The sequence below is a fragment of the Microcaecilia unicolor genome, chromosome 4, assembly GCF_901765095.1.
Source record: "Microcaecilia unicolor chromosome 4, aMicUni1.1, whole genome shotgun sequence".
NCBI classification, from domain to species: Eukaryota; Metazoa; Chordata; class Amphibia; order Gymnophiona; family Siphonopidae; genus Microcaecilia; species Microcaecilia unicolor.
The window spans coordinates 286,106,399-286,128,931 of NC_044034.1; the positions used below are offsets into that span (position 1 = coordinate 286,106,399).

The 22,533-nt window shown below is 44.8% G+C and overlaps 1 protein-coding gene across 1 annotated transcript in view; it reads left to right on the forward strand.

Annotated features, from left to right (window-relative positions):
• KCNIP3 (potassium voltage-gated channel interacting protein 3) overlaps window positions 1-13,648 on the forward strand; it is a 65,332-nt gene extending 51,684 nt beyond the window's left edge. Inside the window, exons 6-8 of the mRNA XM_030199592.1 lie at window positions 2,291-2,395; window positions 10,583-10,645; window positions 13,455-13,648. Coding sequence (XP_030055452.1) covers window positions 2,291-2,395; window positions 10,583-10,645; window positions 13,455-13,502 — 216 coding nt within the window. The 3' untranslated portion in view covers window positions 13,503-13,648. The remainder of the gene's footprint in view (window positions 1-2,290; window positions 2,396-10,582; window positions 10,646-13,454) is intronic.
• Window positions 13,649-22,533: the final 8,885 nt, after the last annotated feature.

Sequence of the window (22,533 nt, forward strand, 5' to 3'; positions counted from 1 at the left end):
ACCTTGAATGATTTTCACAAGACTTTGTTCGTGAGGAACTGGCTAAACTGAAAGTACACAAGGCAGTGGGGCCAGACCAGATATATCAAACTGTATTCAAGGAACTTAGGGAAGTTCTGTCTGGTCTGCTCAGCTGACTGACTTTTTCAATGTTTCTTTAGAGTTGGGAATGGTCTCAGAGGCCTGGATATGGGCATATGTGGTTGCTGTCCACAAAAACAGAAATAAGGAGGAGGTTGGGAACTACAGGCCAGTTAGTCTGACCTCTGTGATGAGTACATTTAAATTAAGGGAGACACTACTAAAACAGAGGATAGTGCAATTTCTGAAATCCAGTGGCAGTACGACTTTACTAGAGGTAGGTCTTTTCAGATAAATCTGATCAATTTCTTTGAGTGATCAGAAAGTTAAATTGGGAGAAAACACTGTGATACCCTTAGATTTCAGCATGGGCTTTAATACAGTTCCTCATTGGCAACTTATAAATAAACTGAAAGCCGTTGGTATGGTTCCTAAGTTGACTGACTGATTTAGAAACTGGTTGAGTGGGAGGCAAAATGGATTTCACTCTGAAGATAGGGTCATTACCAGTGGCGTGCTACAAGGATCGGTCCTTAGTCCTGTTTGTTTTTGTTCTTTTTACATTTTCGTAAGTGGTATTGTGGAAGAGCTATTGGAAAAGGTTTACCTCTTTGATGACAATACCAAAATCTGCAACAGGGTAAATACCCTGAATAATGTGAATAACATGAAGAGGGATCTACTGAAGCGTGCCATGGACAGTACGACAAAAATGACCAAGCCAGGTGGTACTTTATAGACTAACCAGATGCATCTGGACTCTGGTCCTGGAAAGCTCATGCCTCAATAAATTGATTAATCTATAAGGTGTCATTTTTGTTACACCAGACTAACACGGATACACCTTTTAAAGTTTTTATGGTACAGTATAGTTGGGTAAAGTACTTCTGTACACATAAAAAGAACGGAACCTGGCAGGTGATCATATCTGATGATGATAAGAAGGCCAAACAGGTAGAAAAAGCAATAGTGTAGAGAGAGAAATGGCCACAGGAAAAAGGAGGTAATAGCTCCATATTCTAGAATATATCGTTATAAGTCTCTGGTGAGGGCTCATTTGAACATGAATATGCCTTCAAAAGGTCATAAACAGGATGGAATCAGTACAGAGGGTAGCTACTAAAATGGTCATTGGTCTTCATTATAAAGCATATGGGGACAGATTTAAAGATCTCAATCCCCCTCATTTTATAAACCTGCACGTTTAGCAAGCAAATATGTGCACGCAGGTTATAGAATGGTTCTAGTTACGCATGTACTGTAATTGATAAACTAGGCATTAATTAACACTAACTACCAATAATCAGCTATAGTTGGTGCTAATTGGCACTAATGCACAGTTATGAGCGTAACGGCACTTAGTCATAATTCTAAACCTTAGCGCATAACTGCCAAGGGTGGATATGGGTGGGTCAGGGGTGCACCCAGCGCTTATCTGCTAAGGTTCTAGAATGCTGTCACTTGGTGCATGTAGCTGACAGCATTTAGGTGCGAGCATTTACACCAGTCTTTGACATGGCATAACTGTTGATGCCTAAAGTTAAGCACATAAATGCAGACTTACAGTATGCTAGTATTCTATAATGGCAATTATGCGCATATTTGCTGTTGTAGAATTTGCACTTATCGCATATACTTTATGCGACCTGAACAGAACTACTCCCAATATAAATACTTTGAAAGAAAGGCAGGCAAGGGGAGCTATGCCAGCAGACATTCAGCGCTATTTGAACAGTCAGGAATGGCTCCTGGCCAGTTAAATAGCACTTAACTGGCTAAGTGCTAATATTCAGTGCGAGATAGCTAAATATCTCCGCTGAATATTACTGCTTAGTGCATAGTGGCTAACTAGCTATATTGCGCGATAGAACCAACTAGCAGCAAATATTCAGTGCAATGCCAGCTAAATTTAGCGCCCAAATAGGACCACCTAAATAGCAGTCCTATCTTTGGCCACTATAAACTTAACCGGCCAGCGCTGAATTTTAACTTGGCCGGATAAGTTTAAACTGGCTAAAAAAATGGATATTCAGTGCCAGTCAGTGGAAATGGCCTGGCAGAATATCTGGGCTCAGCATTGATCTCGGGACTTGGCCTAAAGTTATAAGCATTTACCTAGTTCTAGGAGAGTAATTTATAAGCCTAGTACTGAAAATCGGTGCTTGTTGTCACCATGTATCTTACAGCATCATTTAACTCTTCCTTGCAGGAAATGATGGCCATCATGAAATCCATCTATGATATGATGGGTCGCTACACCTATCCCATTGTGACAGACGATGCACCCCTAGAACATGTGGAAAGATTCTTCCAGGTGAGGCTATACCTGAACAACTGAGCAGTCTCAAAGATGAATCTTCTAAATGGTCAGGCAAAGAGATATCAGAGAGAAGGATCAGACTTGCAGACCTGAGAGAAATACCAGGAAAAGTAAGAGTTACAAACAGCAGTAAGATGTTGAGGGAGGGGTCAGTGTTACAAACTGCAAAAAGATACCAGAGAAGGATCAGTTACAAACTGGAAGTTGCTGAGGAATGGATGAGATTACGAAAGGATTCTGTTTGAAGGATCAGAGAGACTTTGAAGAGATGCTGTAAGGATCTCTGCTATAGATTGCAAAGACATCAGTGATATCCCATTTTCAGGTACTTATTTATACCAGGCGCAATGGAGGGTTAAGTGATGAGCCCAGAGTCACAAGGAGCTGCAGTGGGAATCGAACTCAGTTCCCCAGGATCAAAGTCCACTGCACTAATCACTAGGTTACTCCTCCGCTCCAAAGTGCATACATACTGGAGGTCTCAGCTACAGAGTACAGAGAGATGCTTTGGGAGGGGGAGGGTTCAGTTACACTGCAGACAGATCTCAGTTATACAATGGAGTATATCAGGGGATAAGGTTGGTCAGTCTTAGTTACAGGCTGTGGAGAAATACTGAGGAGAGGGTTCCTTAGCAGTAGACAGTAGAGAGATGCTGCACATTGTAGAGAGATGCTGAGGGAAGAGGGAGGGAGAGTGATAGGCAGTGGTGTGCTGGTAAATGTTTAACAACAGGCTCTCTCCCCCATCCCCCTCTGCCCCCCCCCCCCAAATTGCAGAGCTGGATATAGCCAGGGAGAGAGGCTGGGGGGGGGGGGTGGCAATGCATAACTCCAGGAAAAAAAAATTAAATGATCCCAGGTTCCAATCTAATTCATGTTTAATATGCAATAAAATGCCATAAATAAGAAAATAAATAAATATAAACTTTTAATGTTGAGCACCTGATTCTCAAAGTGAACATATTCCAAACACTATAATGAAAATAAAATTATTTTTTTTCTACCTTTGTTGTCTGGTGACTGTTTTTCTGATCATGTTGGCCCAGTATCCGATTCTGCTGCTATCTGTCCTCTTAACTCCATTTCCAGGGCTTCCTTTCCATTTATTTCTTTCCTTTCCTCCTTTCTTCAGTATTTCTGGTCCTCAGCTTCGCCTATTTTCTTCATCCATGTGCAGTTTTTCTCCTCTCTTCCTTTACCCTCATCTCATCTCCTTCCTCACTCTTCCCTCCCCAGTCCCCGCCATCCATGTCCAGCATTTCTTCTCTCTCCCCTCCTCTCCCCTGCCCTCCATCCACCCATGTCCAGCGACCCTTCTCTCCCCCTGCCCTGCATGCACCCATACCCAGTGACCCTCCTCTCCCTGCTCTGCATGCACCCATACCCAATGACCCTCCTTTTCCCTGCCCTCCATCCACCCATGTCCAGTGACCCTCCTCTCCCCTGCCCTGCATGCACCCATACCCAGCGACCCTCCTCTCCCCTGCATGCACCCATACCCAGTGAACCTCCTTTCCCCTGCCTTCCATCCACCCATGTCCAGTGACCAGGGCTGTGCCAACACGGTAAGCGGGGTAAGCACCACAGGGGGGCGCCGACCTCTGGAGGGTGCCGCCACAGTGCTTGCCCTACCGGCACCTTTTTCCTGAGGTCAGCTCACTTGCAAAATGTTTTACCTGAAGCTGTGATTCTCCTCTCCCCCCTGCCCTCCTCTCTTCGACTGCAGTGCTCACTGAGGCAGGCAGGCTCTGCTAAAGTTGTTTGAAAGAATACAACCAGTGCTATATATGTCTTTGGTGTGGGAAGAACGCCTCATTCAGGGTGAGCTTGAACAACATTCAAATTAAAGAGAACAGCCAGGTTTGGAGGGAGGTGTGCAAGTGAGACTGGGGAGAAATAAAAACTAAATAGTGTAATTGTTAAAATCTGTAAGTGGTTCAAAGTTTTTTGGGGGGTTTTTTTTGTGAGCATGTACACCGAGAGGAGGGCATGACTGCAACGATGTGTGCATAATTATCAGGTAACCGGATATCTACAGCTAAATGCCATTTCATTGGCTGGTGGTTCCAACAGTAGTTTCAAAAGAGGAAGTTTAGCTGACGTGTAGTGTAGAAGAGCTGGTAAGTGAAAATCTGATTGTTTTTTTTGGTGTTTGTTTTTTATATAAAAGATTCTCCTTGGATAGGAAGAGTCTGTGATATGTGAAAATATATTTTGCTTTAATGAAATTGCTAAACTTTAGAGTCAGAGACTTATCAATGATCAGAAAAAGAAAGTCACCAGACAACAAAGGTAGTGAAAAATCATTTTATTTTCATTTTAGTGTTTGGAATATGTCCACTTTGAGAATTTACATCTGCTATCTTATTTTGCAATGTATAGTAATTTGTTTCTAAGAATATTGCTGACAATTCCTGTCAGTGTGGCAAGTGGTGAGCGATCATTTTCACGGTTAAAAATCATAAAAAACTAGTAAAAATGCCCGTTTCAAAAGGGAAGGAAACGGGCTCTAGCAAGGCCATCCCCCACCCTCCCTCCCTCGCTGTTCTAGACTCTGCTGTCCCTCCGTTTTCACCCCCCCTTTCTGCAACCCAGTCGACCCCCCCTTCTCAGCGAAAACCGTCCCCTGCCGCCGTCCAGTACCTGTGCTGACGGGGGACCCCAACCCACATCAGCAGAAGTCCTGTGCTGACCTTCGAGGCGTTGCTTCTTCAGTGATTTTGTGTTCAAGTTGCTCTGCGTGTGTCTGACGTCAGACGCACGCAGAGGAACTTGAACCGAAGATCATTGAAGAAGTAACGGTGTGAAGGCCAGCACAGGACTTCGGCTGATGGGGGTTGGGGTCCCCGTCAGCACAGGTAGTAGACGGCGGCGGGGGACGGTTTTCGCCGAGAAGGGGGTCGACTGGGTCGCGGAAGGGGGGTGCAGTGGGCTGTAACACAGGGGGAGGAGTAGGGAAACACGCTCCACCTGTTTCCCTACTCCTCCCCTTGCTTTGGTATCAGCTGTCACTGACGTCAGTGCATGCCTGCCTAGCAGACCACCTCCGAGGGAGGCACGGTCCCAGGCACATCCTGTTGGAGGTGAGAATTATTATATAGGATTATTTGCGATCAAGTATTTTGCAAGAAAGGCTTGTAAGCCTTGCCATGATTGCTATTGAGAATGATATATGTGCCCAGTTAGATATCAAAGATTTAATTACTAATTTCATGAACATGAAAGCACGAAAAGCTAAACTCTTTTTCTTGATTATAGAATAGTTTATTTCTCAGGGGTACAACTTGCTTTTGTATAGGATTCAGTGTTCCCCTCCTTTAAACATCTGGGTATCACATCACTCCAATGCACTTATTTGAAGCATCAGGTTGGAGAATACTTCCATATTAAGGTCCGCCTGTTAACTGGGTTGTGGCCTAACACATCTTTCAGATCAATAAAGGATGTATTGCTCTACTTGGTCAATGTTGTATGTCTCAACACAAGGGTCTGTGTCTGCAGATTACAGATTAAAAAAAAAAAAACTCTGAACCACTCAGTGGATGGTGACCATCACACCACACACTGAGCTTGAGAATCTCACCATGCTGCCACCAAAAAAGAAGGACAAAGGTCTGTCATGAAATGCCTAGCACCCACCTGGGGCTAACCCTGCGGCCACCTGGAGGGTCTATGCCCAACACTGCTCAGGCCCGCCTGCACCTGGGCATGTGCTCTACACTGGTACCTCCTCCCACTGACTGGGCCCCCCTTGCCTCTGGGCTAGTCTCCCACTCATTCCCCAGTGATTCCTAGGACACTGGGGCCACACACCCAAAAACACAAACCAGATTCTTAGTCAGTCCAGGACAACAGAACTAATAAACTTTAGGTTTATTATCATGAAAAAGATGAACACTGAATGTTTGAAAAAAATCAGATGGAAAAGTAAAGCAAGCAATGACATAACCAAAACAAGGATTAACATTAAAACTATCTAACACTTGTTACTACCTGGTAGCACCTGAGGAGTTCTGGAACTTAACTGTTCACAAGCCTTGATCAGGATCTCAGGACAGAGATGTTTCTCCTCTGTACCCCCACATTAAGATTAAAGAAAAATCTAGTACCTACTGGCTAGATTTGAAGTCCAGGGCCGATGAGAGCCCCAGGGCATCAACTTTGAAAGTATCTGACCATTTGTACTACAGATTTCCTTTCTATAAGTTTAAACTGGAATAGAGAAAGTCTTTTTCTGCAACAGCTTTAAAACTCAAAACACATGCCATCTGCTGGCCAATTAGGAGAAATACAATTCATGAAGTAATTAACACAGTTTTCAGACTTAGAAACCCACTGTTTTGTCACAATGACCATACCCATTTCTTATTCTTGGTGTTAGCACATAAGAATAGCCATACTGGGTCATACCAATGGTCCATCTAGCCCAGTATCCTGTTTCCAACAGTGGCCAATCCAGATCACAAGTACCAGGCAGAAACCCAATTAGTAGCAACATTCCATACTACCAATCCCAGGGCAAGTAGTGGCTTCCCCCATGTCCATCTCAATAACAGACTATAGACTTTTCCTCCAGGAACTTATCCAAACTTTCTCCGATATGTTAATCACTGTTACCACATCCTCCAGCAGTGAGTTCTAGAACATAACTAGTCTTTGAATCAGGGGCGTAGCTGCAATGGGGCCACGGGGGCCTGGGCCCCCTTAGATTTGGCCCTGGACCCCCGTGCCAGCGACCCTCTCAACCCCCCTCCCGCCGCCACCCCGCCCACCTGCTACCTTTGCTGGCGGGGACCCCAACCCCCGCCAGCCGAAGTCTTCGGCTGGTGGGGGTTGGGGTCCCCTGCCAGCAAAGGTGGTAAGCGACGGCGGGCGGGGGGGGGTCAAAGTTGTTGGAGGTGTCAGCAATGGCGGGCGTGGTCGACAATGGGGGGGGGGGTCGGCGGCGCCTGGGGGGGGGGCTAAAATGTGCCCCCTCACCTCAGCTCTGGACCCCCCTACAGTTGAAGTCTGTCTACACACCTGCTTTGAATGAAAAAATATTTCCTCCTATTTGTTTTAAAAGTATTTCCATGTAATTTAATTTCGTGTTCCCTGGTCTTTGTACTTTTTGAGAGTGAAAAATCGATTCACTTCTACCCCTTCTACACCACTCATGATTTTACAGACTTCAATCATACTCCCGTCAGTTGTCTGTTTTCCAAGCTGAGAAGCCCTAACCTCTTTAGGCTTTCTGCATATGGGAGGAGTTCCATCCTATCATTTTGGTTGCTCTTCTCTGAACCTTTTCTAATTCCGCTATATCGTTTTTGACACCTATGTCAACAGTGAAGGAATAATGGGACAGTTTTGAACAAAGCAAGGAAGGAGCTCTTCACTGTGTAGCTGTGGTGCAGCTACACCAACCGTCTCCTCCCAGTACCTGTTACCAATGGTAATATGCATACTGAATACACTCCAAGAATTATGTGCCAAGAAAAATCTAAAATTATTCACCAACATAATACAACATATTAAACAGAATAATATTTGCAGTATTCTGGAAATATACACAGGTACTTTAACACGTAGAAAGAAACATAGAAACATGACAGCAGATAAGGGCCAAATGGCCCATCCAGTCTGCCCTTCCTCAGTAACCACTAACTCCTCCTTTTCCTAAGGGATCCCACATGCCTGTCCCATATTTCCTTAAATTCTGACAGTCTTCATCTCCACTACCTCCACCAGGAGGCCATTCCACACATCCACCACCCTTTCCATGAAGGAGTGTTTTCTTAGATTCCTCCTAAGCATATTTTCTCTCAACTTCTTCCTAAGCCTTCTCATTCCAGCATTTTCCTTCATTTGAAAAACGCTCACCTGCTGTACATTGATGCCACTGAGGTATTTAAACGTATCTATCATATCCCTTCTCTCCCGCCTCTCTTCCAGCGTATACATGTTGAGGTTTATAAGCCTGTCCCCATATGTTTTATGATGGAGACCGCTTACCAATTTTGTAGCCGTCCTCTGGACTGACTCCTTCCTGTTTATATCTTTCCATAGGTGTGGTCTCCAGAATTACACACAGTACTCTAAATGGGGCCTCACCAGAGGAGGAGCACTATCATCTCTTTTTTCCTGCTGGTCATCCCTCTCCTTATGCACTCAAGCATCCTCCTAGCTTTGACCGTCGCCTTTTCTACCTGTTTGGCCACCTTAAGGTCATCAGACACAATCACTCCCAAGTCCCACTCTTCTTTCGTACACAGAAGCACTTCACCCCCGATATGGTACCGTGCCTTTGGATTCTTCCAACTCAACTGCATGACCTTGCATTTCTTAGCATTAAATTTTAGTTGCCAATTATAGGACCATTCTTCAAGTTTTGCCAGATCTTTCCTCATGTCATCCACACCATCTGGGGTATCAACCCTATTACAGAGTTTGGTATCATCTGCAAAGAGATAAACCTTACCAGACAGTCCTTCCGCAATATCACTCACAAAGATGTTAAAAAGAGTCAGGCCAAGGACCGATCCCTGCAGTGCACCACTGATAACATCCCTATCCTAAGAGCAAGCTCTATTTACCACTACCTTCTGTTCCCTTCCATTTAACCAGTTTCTAATCCAGTCAGTCACTTTAGTTCCCATACTGAGAGAGCACTCAGTTTATTAATCAGTCGCCTATGCAGAACTGTGTCAAAGGCTTTAATAAAATTCAAGTACACCACATTTAGTGCCAATCCAAACAGTTTTGCTATTCTTTGTAGCATAGAATTGATACCCCTGATGCAGGCATCTGCCAAAATGTGGCCACATCAGTTACTTCAATGACAATAAATTTTCTTTCTACCATACTGGTGTTGGTTTGCTGTTTGTTCCTTTAGACTCCCTGGTGTCTCCAGACCAGGTTGGACTTATTCATCCTACAGATGGATTTGCTGCCTCTCTAATATTCTACCTAGGAAAATCAATGGTCCTCCCAGAGCAAACATCTATGAGAGAGAATAGGGTAGGGGACTTCCCACTTTGCTGGGCTAATTCTTCAATAAAGATACCTACTTTGTGCAATGTCTTGTTTTGGTTCTGTACTGGGACAGATTCTTCCAAATGAAATTTCTGTAAATGCTTCCAGGTCAATTGGACAGCCATATGGCCTGTGAAGAAGAAATGCATTTGCTGTTTATTTATCAAAAATGTTTTAGAAATCTTCATACTTTTCTAATACTTCTCTCTCTCACTGCCTGCTATAATTGTAGACATTTTCCTATGTCTGGTGTAGCCCCTAATATTCAGGACCTTCTGTCCAGGGTTTGGTAAATAGTTCTTTTGACAAAAGCTTGAAGAGAACATCATTTTCTGTTCCTTCCAACTAATCCAGGGATCATGCTACTTTAACTATGCAAATCTCAAAATTACTGCAAGGTGTATATGTGTGAGAGGAAGGGGGGCTCAGATAAAGTCAAACTGTATGACTTCCTTATGCTTCTGGGTGTCAATAATAATCAGCCAACGCATCTCAGGAGTAACTGTTCCCGAAATCAGTGAGATTCCATCAGTGGTTTCTTGGGTCTAATGGGAATGTTGTCTCTTATTTATCCTTCCTTCTTCTTGGGTAGGCCACAGGGAATATCAACTACAGATTATGGAGAGATGCTGAGAGACCTCTGTTACAGAAAGATCCTGGGGAGGATTTGAGTCACAGTCTGTGAGGGAATCTTAGATGCAGACTGCGGAGAGATTCTGTAAATGATATTTGAGATCCCTTCCAGTGAGATGCTGAAGGAGTCTCATTTATAAACTGTGGAGTTTTGCTGGTGGGGGGGATCTTAGCTACAGACAACAGAGAGCTGCTGGGGGTGACTCACTTAGAGACTATGGAGAAATGCTACTACTACTACTACTATTACTATTTAGCATTTCTATATGCTGTGGGAGATCTCAGACTATTTAGAGATGCCGGGGAGGTATGCTTAATGTATTGGTTCTGAGTTGATTTGAAATGAGGTTCTGGGGTTCTGAGTGGAGGGATATTAGAATGGTCTTGGTTACAGAGTGTAGACAGACATGTTTATGGTGTCAGGACGTTCTGAGTTACAGAACTAGATCTTTGCCAGGCATGGCAGACACTGCCTGTCTCAGAAATAGCTTTTTGTTTACAACTCCTTGTTTGAACCAGTGATTTTTCTTTCAGATAATGGATCGGAACCGGGATGGGGTTGTCACCATGGATGAATTTTTGGAGACTTGTCAGAAGGTGGGAGAAGTTCTTAGTTTCTTCTTTTTCTCCTAAGCCACATCTTTCTGGTTCTAGATTCATCTTTTCTCTCTTCTATTCTGTCTTCCCTCACTCCTTAATCTCACATTCTCTTTCCCCCATCCCTCTATCCCTCTTCTGCCTCATATTGTCTTTAGCCATCACAGTCTCTCTGCTATTTGTGTCCTTTTACTCTTTTGACCTGCTTGTTTCGCTCTTTTACATTCACCTTCAACCTACATGCCTTTCCCAACTAACACCCATGTACCATTTGTCTGTACCTGGAAATGTAGAAGAGAAATGGAGACAGAAAAGAAGGGAGGAAATAATAGAGATACAGGAAATAAATATGGGAAAGAAAGTGTACAGTAAAAGAGATGAAGCAAAGTGAGAGGGTGTCTAGGATAGTAAGAGAAGAGGAATGCAAGTGGAAATCAGCACAGAGGAGACAATGTAGGAGGGGAGGAGAAATGAAAAAAAAAGTAAGGAGGGATAGAGGAGGACATAGAGGTTCTGCAATATTAATATCTATTTATTCATAAAAAATTGATTTACCATCATTCCATTTTGAGATCACAGTAGATTATATAAGGAAAAAAACACAATATCCTATCCCATGCTCCATAAACGACCAGTATAAAAGACTTGGAAAGACTAAGCCTTTACAAAACCTAGGCTGACAGGCAGGAGCTGGATCATACCACACTGACATTTAGTGTGAGAACTGGGCTGGCACTAGGACAGTGATCAATGCAGGAAGCTGAAAGAAACTACATGCTGTAACTGCTAATTCCTCATCTCCTGCCTCTTATTAATCCTGTCTAGCACAGTGGCGTAGCCAGAAGGCAATTTATGGGCAGGCCAACAGGTAGGTTGGGTGGGCATGCATTCCTTCCCCTCCCCTCCCCAGATCTGTGGCTGTCGTACATTACACACATGTATTTGTGCTGCTATTTCTTTTACAGAACAGGCTGTAGTTAGGTGGATGTTTATGGAATTGCCCTTATGAAAGGTATCTGGTAGGAGTCTATTCTATAAAGTAACATTAGTACCTACTTTATAGAATATGAGCCTAAATGGAGGGGGAGGGGTCCTTTATCAAGGTGTAGTAAAAGTTGGACTTTTACTGCACCTTGATTTACCACAGGAGTCGCCAACCAGTGTTAGCCTAATGCCACAGGTTCTTGTGTCCCATGTTAAATGATTAATGCTGCTTGCAAGCCACCTCACAAGCAGCATTTTTCCACCATCCTGGGAGCAAAGGGGCCACAAACCATGGCCCAGTGTTCCCAGGCTGCATCTTAATTGGTTTGCTATGCTGCCATAAAGGTGCCTCTTGAGTGCCCCCCTCAATTATAAAGTCCACTCCCAAAGATCCCCACTGATGCCATAATCAATCCTGAGAGTGCCCACCTGTCCAAGGCAAGTACCCCACACTCCAAGACCCCCAAACAGATGACCCCTCCCCTTCTCAGAAGGTCCCACAGCACCCAATAGGATCCTCGGTTTCCTCCCCTCCAGAAATACCCCTAAATGTGATGGAGACCCCCTCCCCAACTCCAAAGTGGTACCAGTGACCCCTAGCACTGGTCTACTGGTACTAAGGCTAGGTGTCAGGTTTCCCTATAAAGGCATTATGCAGCCTTGCCTTTGCAGCCTGATACTCCTGGGTGGTAAAATAACTCCAGCTTTTTGCTGGGGTTATTGTAGCAGCTATAATGCTGCTTGCAGTGTGTGCTTGGTCACTGCAAGCTGCATTATAATTTTTAAAAAGTAATGAGCTGCTTCACATACATTTGCATGTTTTGCCTCTCATTAATATGTATTGTGTAGTAAGCTAAATAATGCTGCATTGGGGCTCCGAAACCAGTGAGCAAATTTAATCTGTGTTAAGGGACAAATAACATGTTAGTGCTGTATCGCACCCCTTAGGTGTGAGTACTTATGCCAGCCGTACTGCTAGCTTAAATGTTAGCACCTAACTGCTGTAGGTAATATTCTGTAATTTACATATGTAAGTTTGAGCCCTGGCCATGTTCTGTCCAAATTTTGCCCTTGTGTACACCCACCTTACAAATATATGCTATGTAAGGTAAGCAGGTATTTAAAAAAGCGCATATCGACAGTTACACGTGCACACAAATGTGTGATAATGACACTTTTTAAAACATTTATACAATGGGTGTGTAAATGCTAGCGTCATAATTGAGAGTCTCACTCAATACACCTCCTTTCATTACACACTGTCTAAGGTAGATGCGCTATTAAAGAATAGCTTTTAGGTGCCCTGCTGGCACTTTTGCAGGTAGGTGTACACTTACATGTGTTAGTGCTAATACTCTATACATTTATGTACACAAGAAGCATGTAAATGTAGGCACCTAGATTACAGAATTGCTTTTTGTGTTCTGGGCTATGAATGCACATAGAGAATCCAAGTCTATGTGTGTCAATCATGGCCGGGCAGACTTCTACGGTCTGGGTCCTGTAAATGTCAAAAAACAGATCAGGCTGGAGTGGGCTTCGATGGCAACTCCAGTAATTGAGAAGTAGGACAGGTACCAAGCAGACTTCTACACTCTTTGCCCCAAAATTGGCAGGGAGAGACAGAGATTAATTATACCAGTGTTTAAATCACGAAGAAGTGGAACCTGTGCAGAGTGCCAGATTCAACTCTGGCCACCTTGCTGGGCAGATTGGATGGACCGTGCAGGTCTTTATCTATTGCCATATACTATGTTATGTTTATCTACAATGGTATGCTAATCTTGGTGACCAAAAACTTCTCTCTCTCTCTCTCTCCTTGCAGGATGAGAGTATCATGAACTCCATGCAGCTCTTTGAGAATGTGATCTAAGATAGCATGGCACTTAACCTCCCCGGCTTGCACTTGGAAGGATGCTTGGATCAACTTCTCCTTTTCTCTCTTTTGCACTTGGAAAGACTCCTGAAAAGTTTGCAGTCTTTCCTCTGTTAAGACTGCACTTGGAAGGATGTCACATCTTCAAGCACAACTGTGATTACAAACTTTTTTTATATAAAATAGAAGGAATGAACTGTGCCTCTCTTTAGAACCTGGCATCAGAACATCAAAACAGCAGTGGACAGAGCAATGAAACATGAGCTAGCAGTCTGTCCCTTGTCTCTAACCCAGAGAGAATGAAAGAGGAGCAATCAAAAGGGAGAGAGAGCACAAGAGAAAGTGCATGAGGGAGCATGATAAAAAAAAAATGTGAGAGAGAGAGCACTCAATGCGTATATTTTTCTCTCCTATTTTTAGTCACTTTGGGAGCAGTTTTCGTTAAGGCACCTGATTAACTGGTGCTTTTGTACACGGGTACAGAAGCACTTGCATTTCTGCTATATGTGCAGGAAAATATGCACATATATTTAAAAGTTTTATATATATGTGTGTATATTCCTTTCCAGACCATACATGCCTTGTACAACAAATTTTGAGCAGCTAAATATAGCTGAGAACTTGGCAGCTATATATAAAGTAGCTGCTCTGCAGAGGACTGTTTTCACCCCAATAGATCTATACAGCTAATTTCGTGGTTCAGCTGGCAGTAGAAAATTTAGTCATTGCCAAAGAGATGATGCTGAAAGTAATCTTGGAGTGTAGCTTGAGTTTAGCCAGGTAGCACTGAATATAAGCACTATCTGCCAAAGTTTATCTGAACAACTTTGGTTGTGTCATAGGACTGTCCTAAAGTTAATTACATAGTAGATGATGGCAGAAAAAGACCTGCACGGTCCATCCAGTCTGCCCAACAAGATAACTCATATTTGCTGCTTTTTAGATAGTTTTATTTGGTTAACTTTATCCAGATACACTATATTGAGTGCACTTCAGTACCGCTGAATATCCTGATAAAGTTAACCAGATAAAGACAGTCACCGCAGCACTGAATATAGTTTTGGTAGAAAAATTTCAAACTTGCTAGCCAGGATGACTGAAGCACATTTAGATATTTTGTTATCACAAAAACATGGCTCAATGAGAGAAGACCACAGAGGGCTACAATGGAGGCGGTGCTCAAAATTTTGGCTAAGTTGCAGGTCCATATAGTTTCCCTTTGAAAATTTATTTCCACAAAGTCTGTGGGTACAAAGTATCTGTGGGCTTTCCCCTGTATTACCTATAGGTAGAGTCCATGAGTGAAAAGATACATGGGGATTTGAAAAACAAATCTATATGCATAATTTGCCACCTTATCCTCTTACTGCTCCTCCCTTTTTCCCTTGGCTAAATCTAGCTGTCTTATGAAGTTAAAGGGAACAATTTTTTGTTCCCACTTATGGTATTTATCCAGGTATGAAAGCAGGAGAAGAGTGGGAACAGAAGCAGGCTCTTCACAAACAGACCAAAGATGTTCAATGTGGATATAAAATGTATTAAAGGATGACTCAACACGGTACCATGTTTCGGCACAAGGAAGTGCCTTCTTCAGGAGTCTTGGTAAACATGTCTAACGATCCATATGATAATGCCTTCAAAATTGAATCCTAAAAAACACTGTGGCCTTTAAAAAGACCTTTGTTGGGCGTTATAAAAAAAATATATCGCTAATGGTGTCACTTCTAGGATTTTTTAGGATTCAATTTTGAAGACATTATCATATGGATCATTAGACATGTTTACCAAGACTCCTGAAGAAGTCACTTCCTAGTGCCGAAACATGGTACCGTGTTGAGTCAATTTAATAAATTTTATATCCACATCAAACGTCTTTGGTCTGTTTGTGACGAGCTTGATTCTGTTCCCACTCTTCTCCTGCTCTTGTAACTTTTCATAGGACATTGTTGTTCTCTCCACTCCTGTGGTTTTGTTGCATTTATCCAGGTATGGTCAGATCTTCGTGTCAGCTACCAAAAGGAATCTGTGTTCGGTTTCTTTTTGAATGATATTGCAGAGAGGATAGTGAGAAATATTTTCTCTTTTTTTTGCATAAGTCATTAAGACCTACAACAGAGTGCCTCCCCCGCACCCCCACCCCGGGTTTGCCTAGGATGGGAATTGATCTACAAATGTTTGAAGAGTGGTTGCCTACTTTGCATCTGTGTTAAAAGGGTAACCATTCATGCTGGGTTTAAAAGTCCAAAGAAACAGTACATGAGGGGGAAGGATGGCGGTAAGATACTGATGTGTGCATCAACTAGGACAGAGACCTTGGGATGATCTTGTCTGATGATTTCTAGGTCACAACAGTGTGATCGTCAAAGCCAGAGATATGCTATGTGCAAAGTGAGAGGCATGGTATGTAGAAAAAAGGTCACAATAATGGCTCTGTTCTGGTCTCTGGCAAAAACTCACCCAGAATATTGTTTCCAGTTCTGGAAGCTTGATATCTGAAAGACTTTAGACAGGATGGAGTTGGTCCAGAAAAAGGTTACCAATATGGGGCCAGATCTATCAAAATCCTATATGAAGTTAAACTTAAGTAAATAGGTATACATACCCTATAGGAGAGGAAATATGGTAAAAAGACATTCAAATAGATAAAAGGTATAAATACGCAAGAAGCAAACATTTTTCAGAGGGAAGAATGATCTAGAACAGGGTTGTCCAACCTCAGTTCTCGAGGGCCGCAATCAAATCAGGTTTTCAGGATTTCCCCAATGAATAGGCATGATATCTATTTGCATGCACTGCCTCTATTTTATACAAATAGATCTTATGCCTATTCATTGGGGAATCCTGAAAACCCAACCTGGTGAGGGCCAAGGTTAGACACCCCTGCTCTAGAATAAAAAGTTACAGTGTGAGGCATTAAGGACAAGACCAGTGCTAAAGGGGGGTCAAACAGGGCCCTGCCCAGTGGTGTGCTGGAGCCAGCTCGCACCGGCTCGCAAGAGCCACTTGTTAAATTTACTGGCATCTTGCGAGCCGGTTGTTGGGCAGTGCGAGCTGGCTCACCTCTGCTCCCCCGTTGCCCCGGTCGTCCATCATCCATCTGCCCTCTGCTCCCACCCCGACAGACCTGGTTTCCTTCCTGCGGCGCTGCTTGCCTTTAAAAATTGTATTTTCCCTCGAGGCGTGCCGCTGTTAAAGCGAAGGCAGCAGGCTCAGCTGAGTTCCAGCCTTCTGTTCCGTTCCGTTCTCTTCCCTCGCATCATGGCTCCGCCCTTGTGCAAACAGGAAATACGTCTGAAGAGGGCGGAGCCATGATGCGAGGGAAGAGAACGGAATGGAACAGAAGGCTGGAACTCAGCTGAGCCTGCTGCCTTCGCTTCAACAGCGGCGCGCCTCGAGGGAAAATAAAATTTTTAAAGGCAAGCAGTGGCGCAGGAAGGAACCCAGGTCTGTCGGGGTGGGAGCAGAGGGCAGATGGATGATGGACGACCGGGGCAGTGGGGGGGGGGGCTTGAAGAAGGCAGATGAAGGGGAGGAGGGCAGGGGGGAGACGAGGGTTGCTGGACATGGGTGGATCATGGAGGGGATGGCAGGGGGAGAGGAGGGTTGCTGGACATGGGTGGATGGAGGGGAGAGGAGGGTTGCTGGACATGGGTGGATGTAGTGCAGGGGGGAGAGGAGGGTCGCTGGACATGGGTGGATGGAGCATGGAGGGCGGGGGAGAGGAGGGTTACTGTACATGGTGGATGGAGGGCAGGGGAGAGGAGGGTTGCTGGACATGGGTGGATGGAGGGCAGGGGAGGGGAGGGGAGGGTTGCTGGACATGGGTGGATGCAGTGCAGGGGGGAGAGGAGGGTCGCTGGACATGGGTGGATGGAGCATGGAGGGCAGGGGGGAGAGGAGGGTTGCTGGACATGGTGGATGGAGGGCAGGGGGGAGAGGAGGGTTGCTGGACATGGTGGATGGAGGGCAGGGGAGAGGAGGGTTGCTGGACATGGGTGGATGCAGTGCAGGGGGGAGAGGAGGGTCGCTGGACATGGTGGATGGAGGGCAGGGGGGAGAGGAGGGTTGCTGTACATGGTGGATGGAGGGCAAGGGGAGAGGAGGTTTGCTGGACATGGGTGGATGCAGTGCAGGGGGGAGAGGAGGGTCGCTGAACATGGGTGGATGGAGGGCAAGGGGGAGGAGGGTTGCTGGACATGGATGGAGGGGAGGGAAGAGTGAGGAATGAGATGAGAAGAGGGAAAAGAAAGAGAGAAGAATAATTGCACATGGATGGAGAAAATAGGCTGAAGCTGGATCCACTGGACAGTCAAGTCTGCGGAGGACCCAGCTTTTACTTACAGATGTAGGGCAAGAAATTAAGAAGAAAGGCGGAAAGTAAAGAAATAAATGGAAAGAAAGCCCTGGAAATGGAGTTAAGAGGACAGATAGCAGAATCAGATACTGGGCCGGCATGATCAGAAAAACAAAGTCACCAGACAACAAAGGTAGAAAAAATCATTTTATTTTCATTATAGTGTTTGGAATATGTCCACTTTGAGAATCAGGTGCTCAACATTAAAAGTTTATTTTTATTTACTTATTTATGGCATTTTATCCCACGTTAAACATGAATTAGATTGCCCCCCCCCCCCCCCCAGGCTCTCTCCCCGGCTATAACCAGCTCTGCAATTGGGGGGGGGGGGGGCGCAGAGGTGGACCGGGGAGAGAGCCTGTTGTTAAACATTTACCAGCACACCACTGGCCCTGCCCTCCCCCATGTAATAGCCTGCCCATAGCTGAAGAAGTTACTGCTTGATGACCATTTTGGAGGCATCCTTCCACATTTCTGCCCTGGTTGCAACATGTCTAGAACTGGTCCTGATTAAGGGGATAGACTCAGGAGTAACATCCAAAAATATTTATTCATGTAAAGAACAGTGAATGCTTGTAATGATCCAGGGCTAGCTCAAGGGACTGTGGTGCCCTAAGCCAACTTTTGCTTTAGCGCTCCCTCCCACATCACTGCACACCCCTGCTCACCTCAGTGCTCTCCCACATCAGTTCCTTCTAGCCAACCAGTCCACCTGCATAAACCTGACTCACCCCACCCCTGCTCACCTCAGTGCTCTCCCACATCAGTTCCTTCTAGCCAACCAGTCCACCTGCATAAACCTGACTCACCCCAGTGATCCCAGGGAAGGTGGGGGCCGGATCAATCCCTACTTGCTCTTGCCCTGGTGGCTGCCTTCTTCAAAATGGCACTGCTAGGGGGTTCAAGCTGCCATATAAGAGATAAAAGCCCTTATATAGCAGCTTGAAAACCCGAGTTATAGTACTGCAAGACTGCCACTAGGGGTCAGTGGCACCATTTCAAAGAAGGCTCTAGAACAACAATACACCTACTGGGAAAATTAAACAAGTCAGTTTACTCCCTATATAGAATTTCTATGCTAACAGAATACCTGGTCTCAGTCACACAGAATGTAGCTAGACCTTCAGAGAGTACAGAATAAGTGACCACAACTTAAAAATAGAAATATATACACAAAAATTAAACAACCTCCAAGAAGCCACAATCTGCATGTAATACAACACCAGAGAAAAAGGAGATGCCACTCCCCTGTACTGTGCAAAATATAAAATTAGCAGATTTAAATTCCAAAAATCAGCGTATTCAAATCACCAAATTGAAATATTTTTTCTACTTTGTCGTGTGGCCATTTTAGTTTTCTAATTATGTTGATCTGAGTCACTTGTTTTGTTTTCTTCAGTCTTCTCTTAACTGTCCTTCCAGGGTCTCCAGTCCATCTGATATTTCTTCTCTCCCCTTATGTGTTCCTCATTTTCTCTCCTACATCCATTTCAGACATTGTTTAGATTTAACTTCTGAGTATTCCAAGATGTAAGCAGGGCCACTGAGAGACAAGGCCACCACAGCCACTGCGCCCCCCCCCCAATTGGGCTGCAATGACCCCACCCCCTTACCTTCCTGAGTCTGCTCCTACCTCGATCTATCACTCTCCTGCTCCTGTATGCCGGGACCCAGGTTATCACGTTAACGCAATCATCCGAGTCCCGACACACAGGAGCAGGAGAGAGACAGACCGAGAGAGCAGAACCTTCTGCCTGCCTCTGGATGCCTTGCCAGCGTCAGGCCCCCCTTGGAGGCTGGGTCCAGGGAACCTTGCCCCCACCCCACCCCTCGGCAGCCCTGGATGTAAGGCAATTGCTAGGTAAAGACAGAATTTCAGTTAGGCTTTCAGAATTTTCATTAAATGATTTATAATTCAAACAATTTTAAATTCAACTCTCTTGTTAACTGGAAGCCAATGCAATGTGGCCAGCAGTGGAGAGGCTGCTCAAACTTGCCAAATGAAAATATTAACCTGGCAGTGATATTCTGCAAATGTTGGAGCCTTCCCTGCAATTTAGAAGATATAGCTCTATATAGTGAGTTGTAGTAGTCCAATTGCGGAAGAAGTATAGATTGAGTAATAACTCTAAAACTAAAATAACTCTTTCCCATGCCCAGCATTCCTCTCTCTCTCTTTCACTCTCTCTTCTCCCTTTGTCCACCATCTCATCTGTCTCTCAGTTCCCACCTCCCATGTCGAGCATATCTTGTCCATTTTCCTGTATCACCCGTATTGTAAGGTCTCCACCACCGGGAGACTCTTGGAAAAGTCTCCTGTACCGGGAGACTCTTGAGTCCCTTGGCCCTTTAGCTGAGCTGTGTGCTGTAATCCACTGCTAAAGAGCACACGGCAATCTACAAGATCAGATCATTATACTTTATTGTAATCCCTTTGTGTCAACTGCTCCTCCAAAGGTAGTTCCCACCACAGCATTTCTGAAGAAGCATAGCAGTTTCACAGCGTAGTATTCAAAACAAAAAACCAAACGGTTCCAAAATCTCAGCAGTTCATATAAAGCAGTTATGCAAAGCAATTCTTCACTACGGGCATAACAATTCCCCAAACACAGCAGTTCAGAAAGGTTTCAAACTCCCAGCAGTTCATGTATAGCAGTTATGTAAAGTAATTCTCCAAACACGGTAGATCAAAAAAGGTTCAAACTCCCCAGCAGTTCATGTAAGCAATTATGCAGAACAATTCCCCAAACACAGCAGCTCAGAAAGAGTTCAAACTCCCAGCAGTTCATGTATAGCAGTTATGCCCAAAAAACACCACTCCTCCTCTCTCCCTTTCAAAATAAATCAACCTAGGGAGCATGGCAAGGGTCCCTCCCCAACCAGGCCAGCATTATACCCTGACCACCACCTGCACGACCCTTCAATGGTAAACCTGTTTTCTCAGCTCCCCTCATGGGATAGCCACCTTTTCCCTTCTTCTACCAGGCTCTTCTCCCAGGCAGCCCTCTGCTGTTTCACCTCCTCTCCTTCCAGTTTAGTCAGAGCAGCAACTCCATTGGCTCCTCTTGCTCTAATTCTTCCTCCTTTTCTTCCCCTTGCCAGTCCATAGGTTCCTCCCCCAACCCATTGCTCAGCTGCTCTTCATTTGCTTGATTGGGCAGGTTCAGAACTCCTTCCCTCATCCTGGCTCTCTGGGACAGGTTTTTCCAACTCCCTTCTTTTGCCCTTCTCCTGACCTCCTCTGGGGGCTGTTGGGGATTGAAGTCCCTGTTTCTACTCAGGGGCTGCTGAGATTTGTATCCTTTTCCTTTTCTCCAGTCCCCCAGGGGAAAAGACTCCTTCCTTTCTCTACCCAGTCTCCCTCCCTCTCAAGCCTCCTCATTCCTCCATGTGCCTTCATTCTCCCTCTCACCTTCATATTTCTCACAATATCCAATATCTCCCCTCCATATATGTGCCCATCTACTTTGCCCCCGTGTTCAACATCTCCCTATATCGTTGATCATTTATGTCAGTTTTGTTATACCACCACATTTGTGACACAAGTCAAGGCAGTTTTTACAATAATCAACATAAAAGGGAAAAGAAAACCCCCCAAAAAAGCAGACAAAAATGCAGGTCAAATGTTCAAGCTCTGAGACAGTGATCCCAGTCTCTCTCGTTGACAGCAAACTTTCCAAAAAAAGAGACAAAGGTGACTGGACCACCCATCTAAACCCCATGCTACTCTGCAAAGGCAATACCAAAACGTTGTGTCGTCAAAGCTGTTCTAAACTGAGGCCTCTGCTTGTATATAAAGGAGCAAAGCATTCCAAAGCGAAGGCTCTTTGAAAAAAAAAGCACTGTGCCCCCCTCATGTATGGCACCTCCCCTCCATTCCATCTTCATATGCCCCCTACCATGTCCCATATCTTTCTTCCATCTCTCTATATCAGCCAATGTCCAAAATTTTCTCTCTGTCTTCCAACTCTCACCTCTCATGTGTCCGCAATTTGCATTTTCTCTCCTGAATTTTCTCCATATCCAGCATCTACACTCCCATTTTTCCCCATATCCAGCTTCTCCCTATTTCCCTCTCTATATTCAATACCTTCCCTCCATGTCCCAATCTCCTCATCATGTCTAACATCTCACTTTACAACCTCCCCCCCCCCCATCCAGCATTTGCCCCCTCCCAATGTCAAACATCTCCCTTTGGTCTTCTTATGTTCCCCTCATGTCCGGCATCTTTCCTCCCTCCCCTGTAACCTCAGGTCTAGAAGGCAACCAAATTTTGGTTTAAGATTCAGCACCAAAACTGACTTGCTCAGGCATTTTTTACCAGAACCGAAAGCATGGCCCTACCACCGCTGCTGCAAGACTGAACCCCCTCCTTGAGCCATCTTCCCACCTCCCCTGAGAAAAAAGCTATTCCCTCATCCACCAGCTCCACCACACTCCCCCACCTCGGGCCTACCTTCTGAAGGCCCTGGTGGTCTACTGGCTTCCTCTGAGCAGGAGCATCCGGTGTTGCTCCTGCTCCTGGTGACTCCATGTTCAAAATAGTAGCCAAGACTGCCATGGGAGGTCGCAGCCACAATTTTTAAATTGGGAATAGCATAAGCAGGAATAAGTGAGGACGGCTTGGTGTCCTGAGCCAATGCTCACATGGTCTATGCCTTGAGCCAGCCCTGG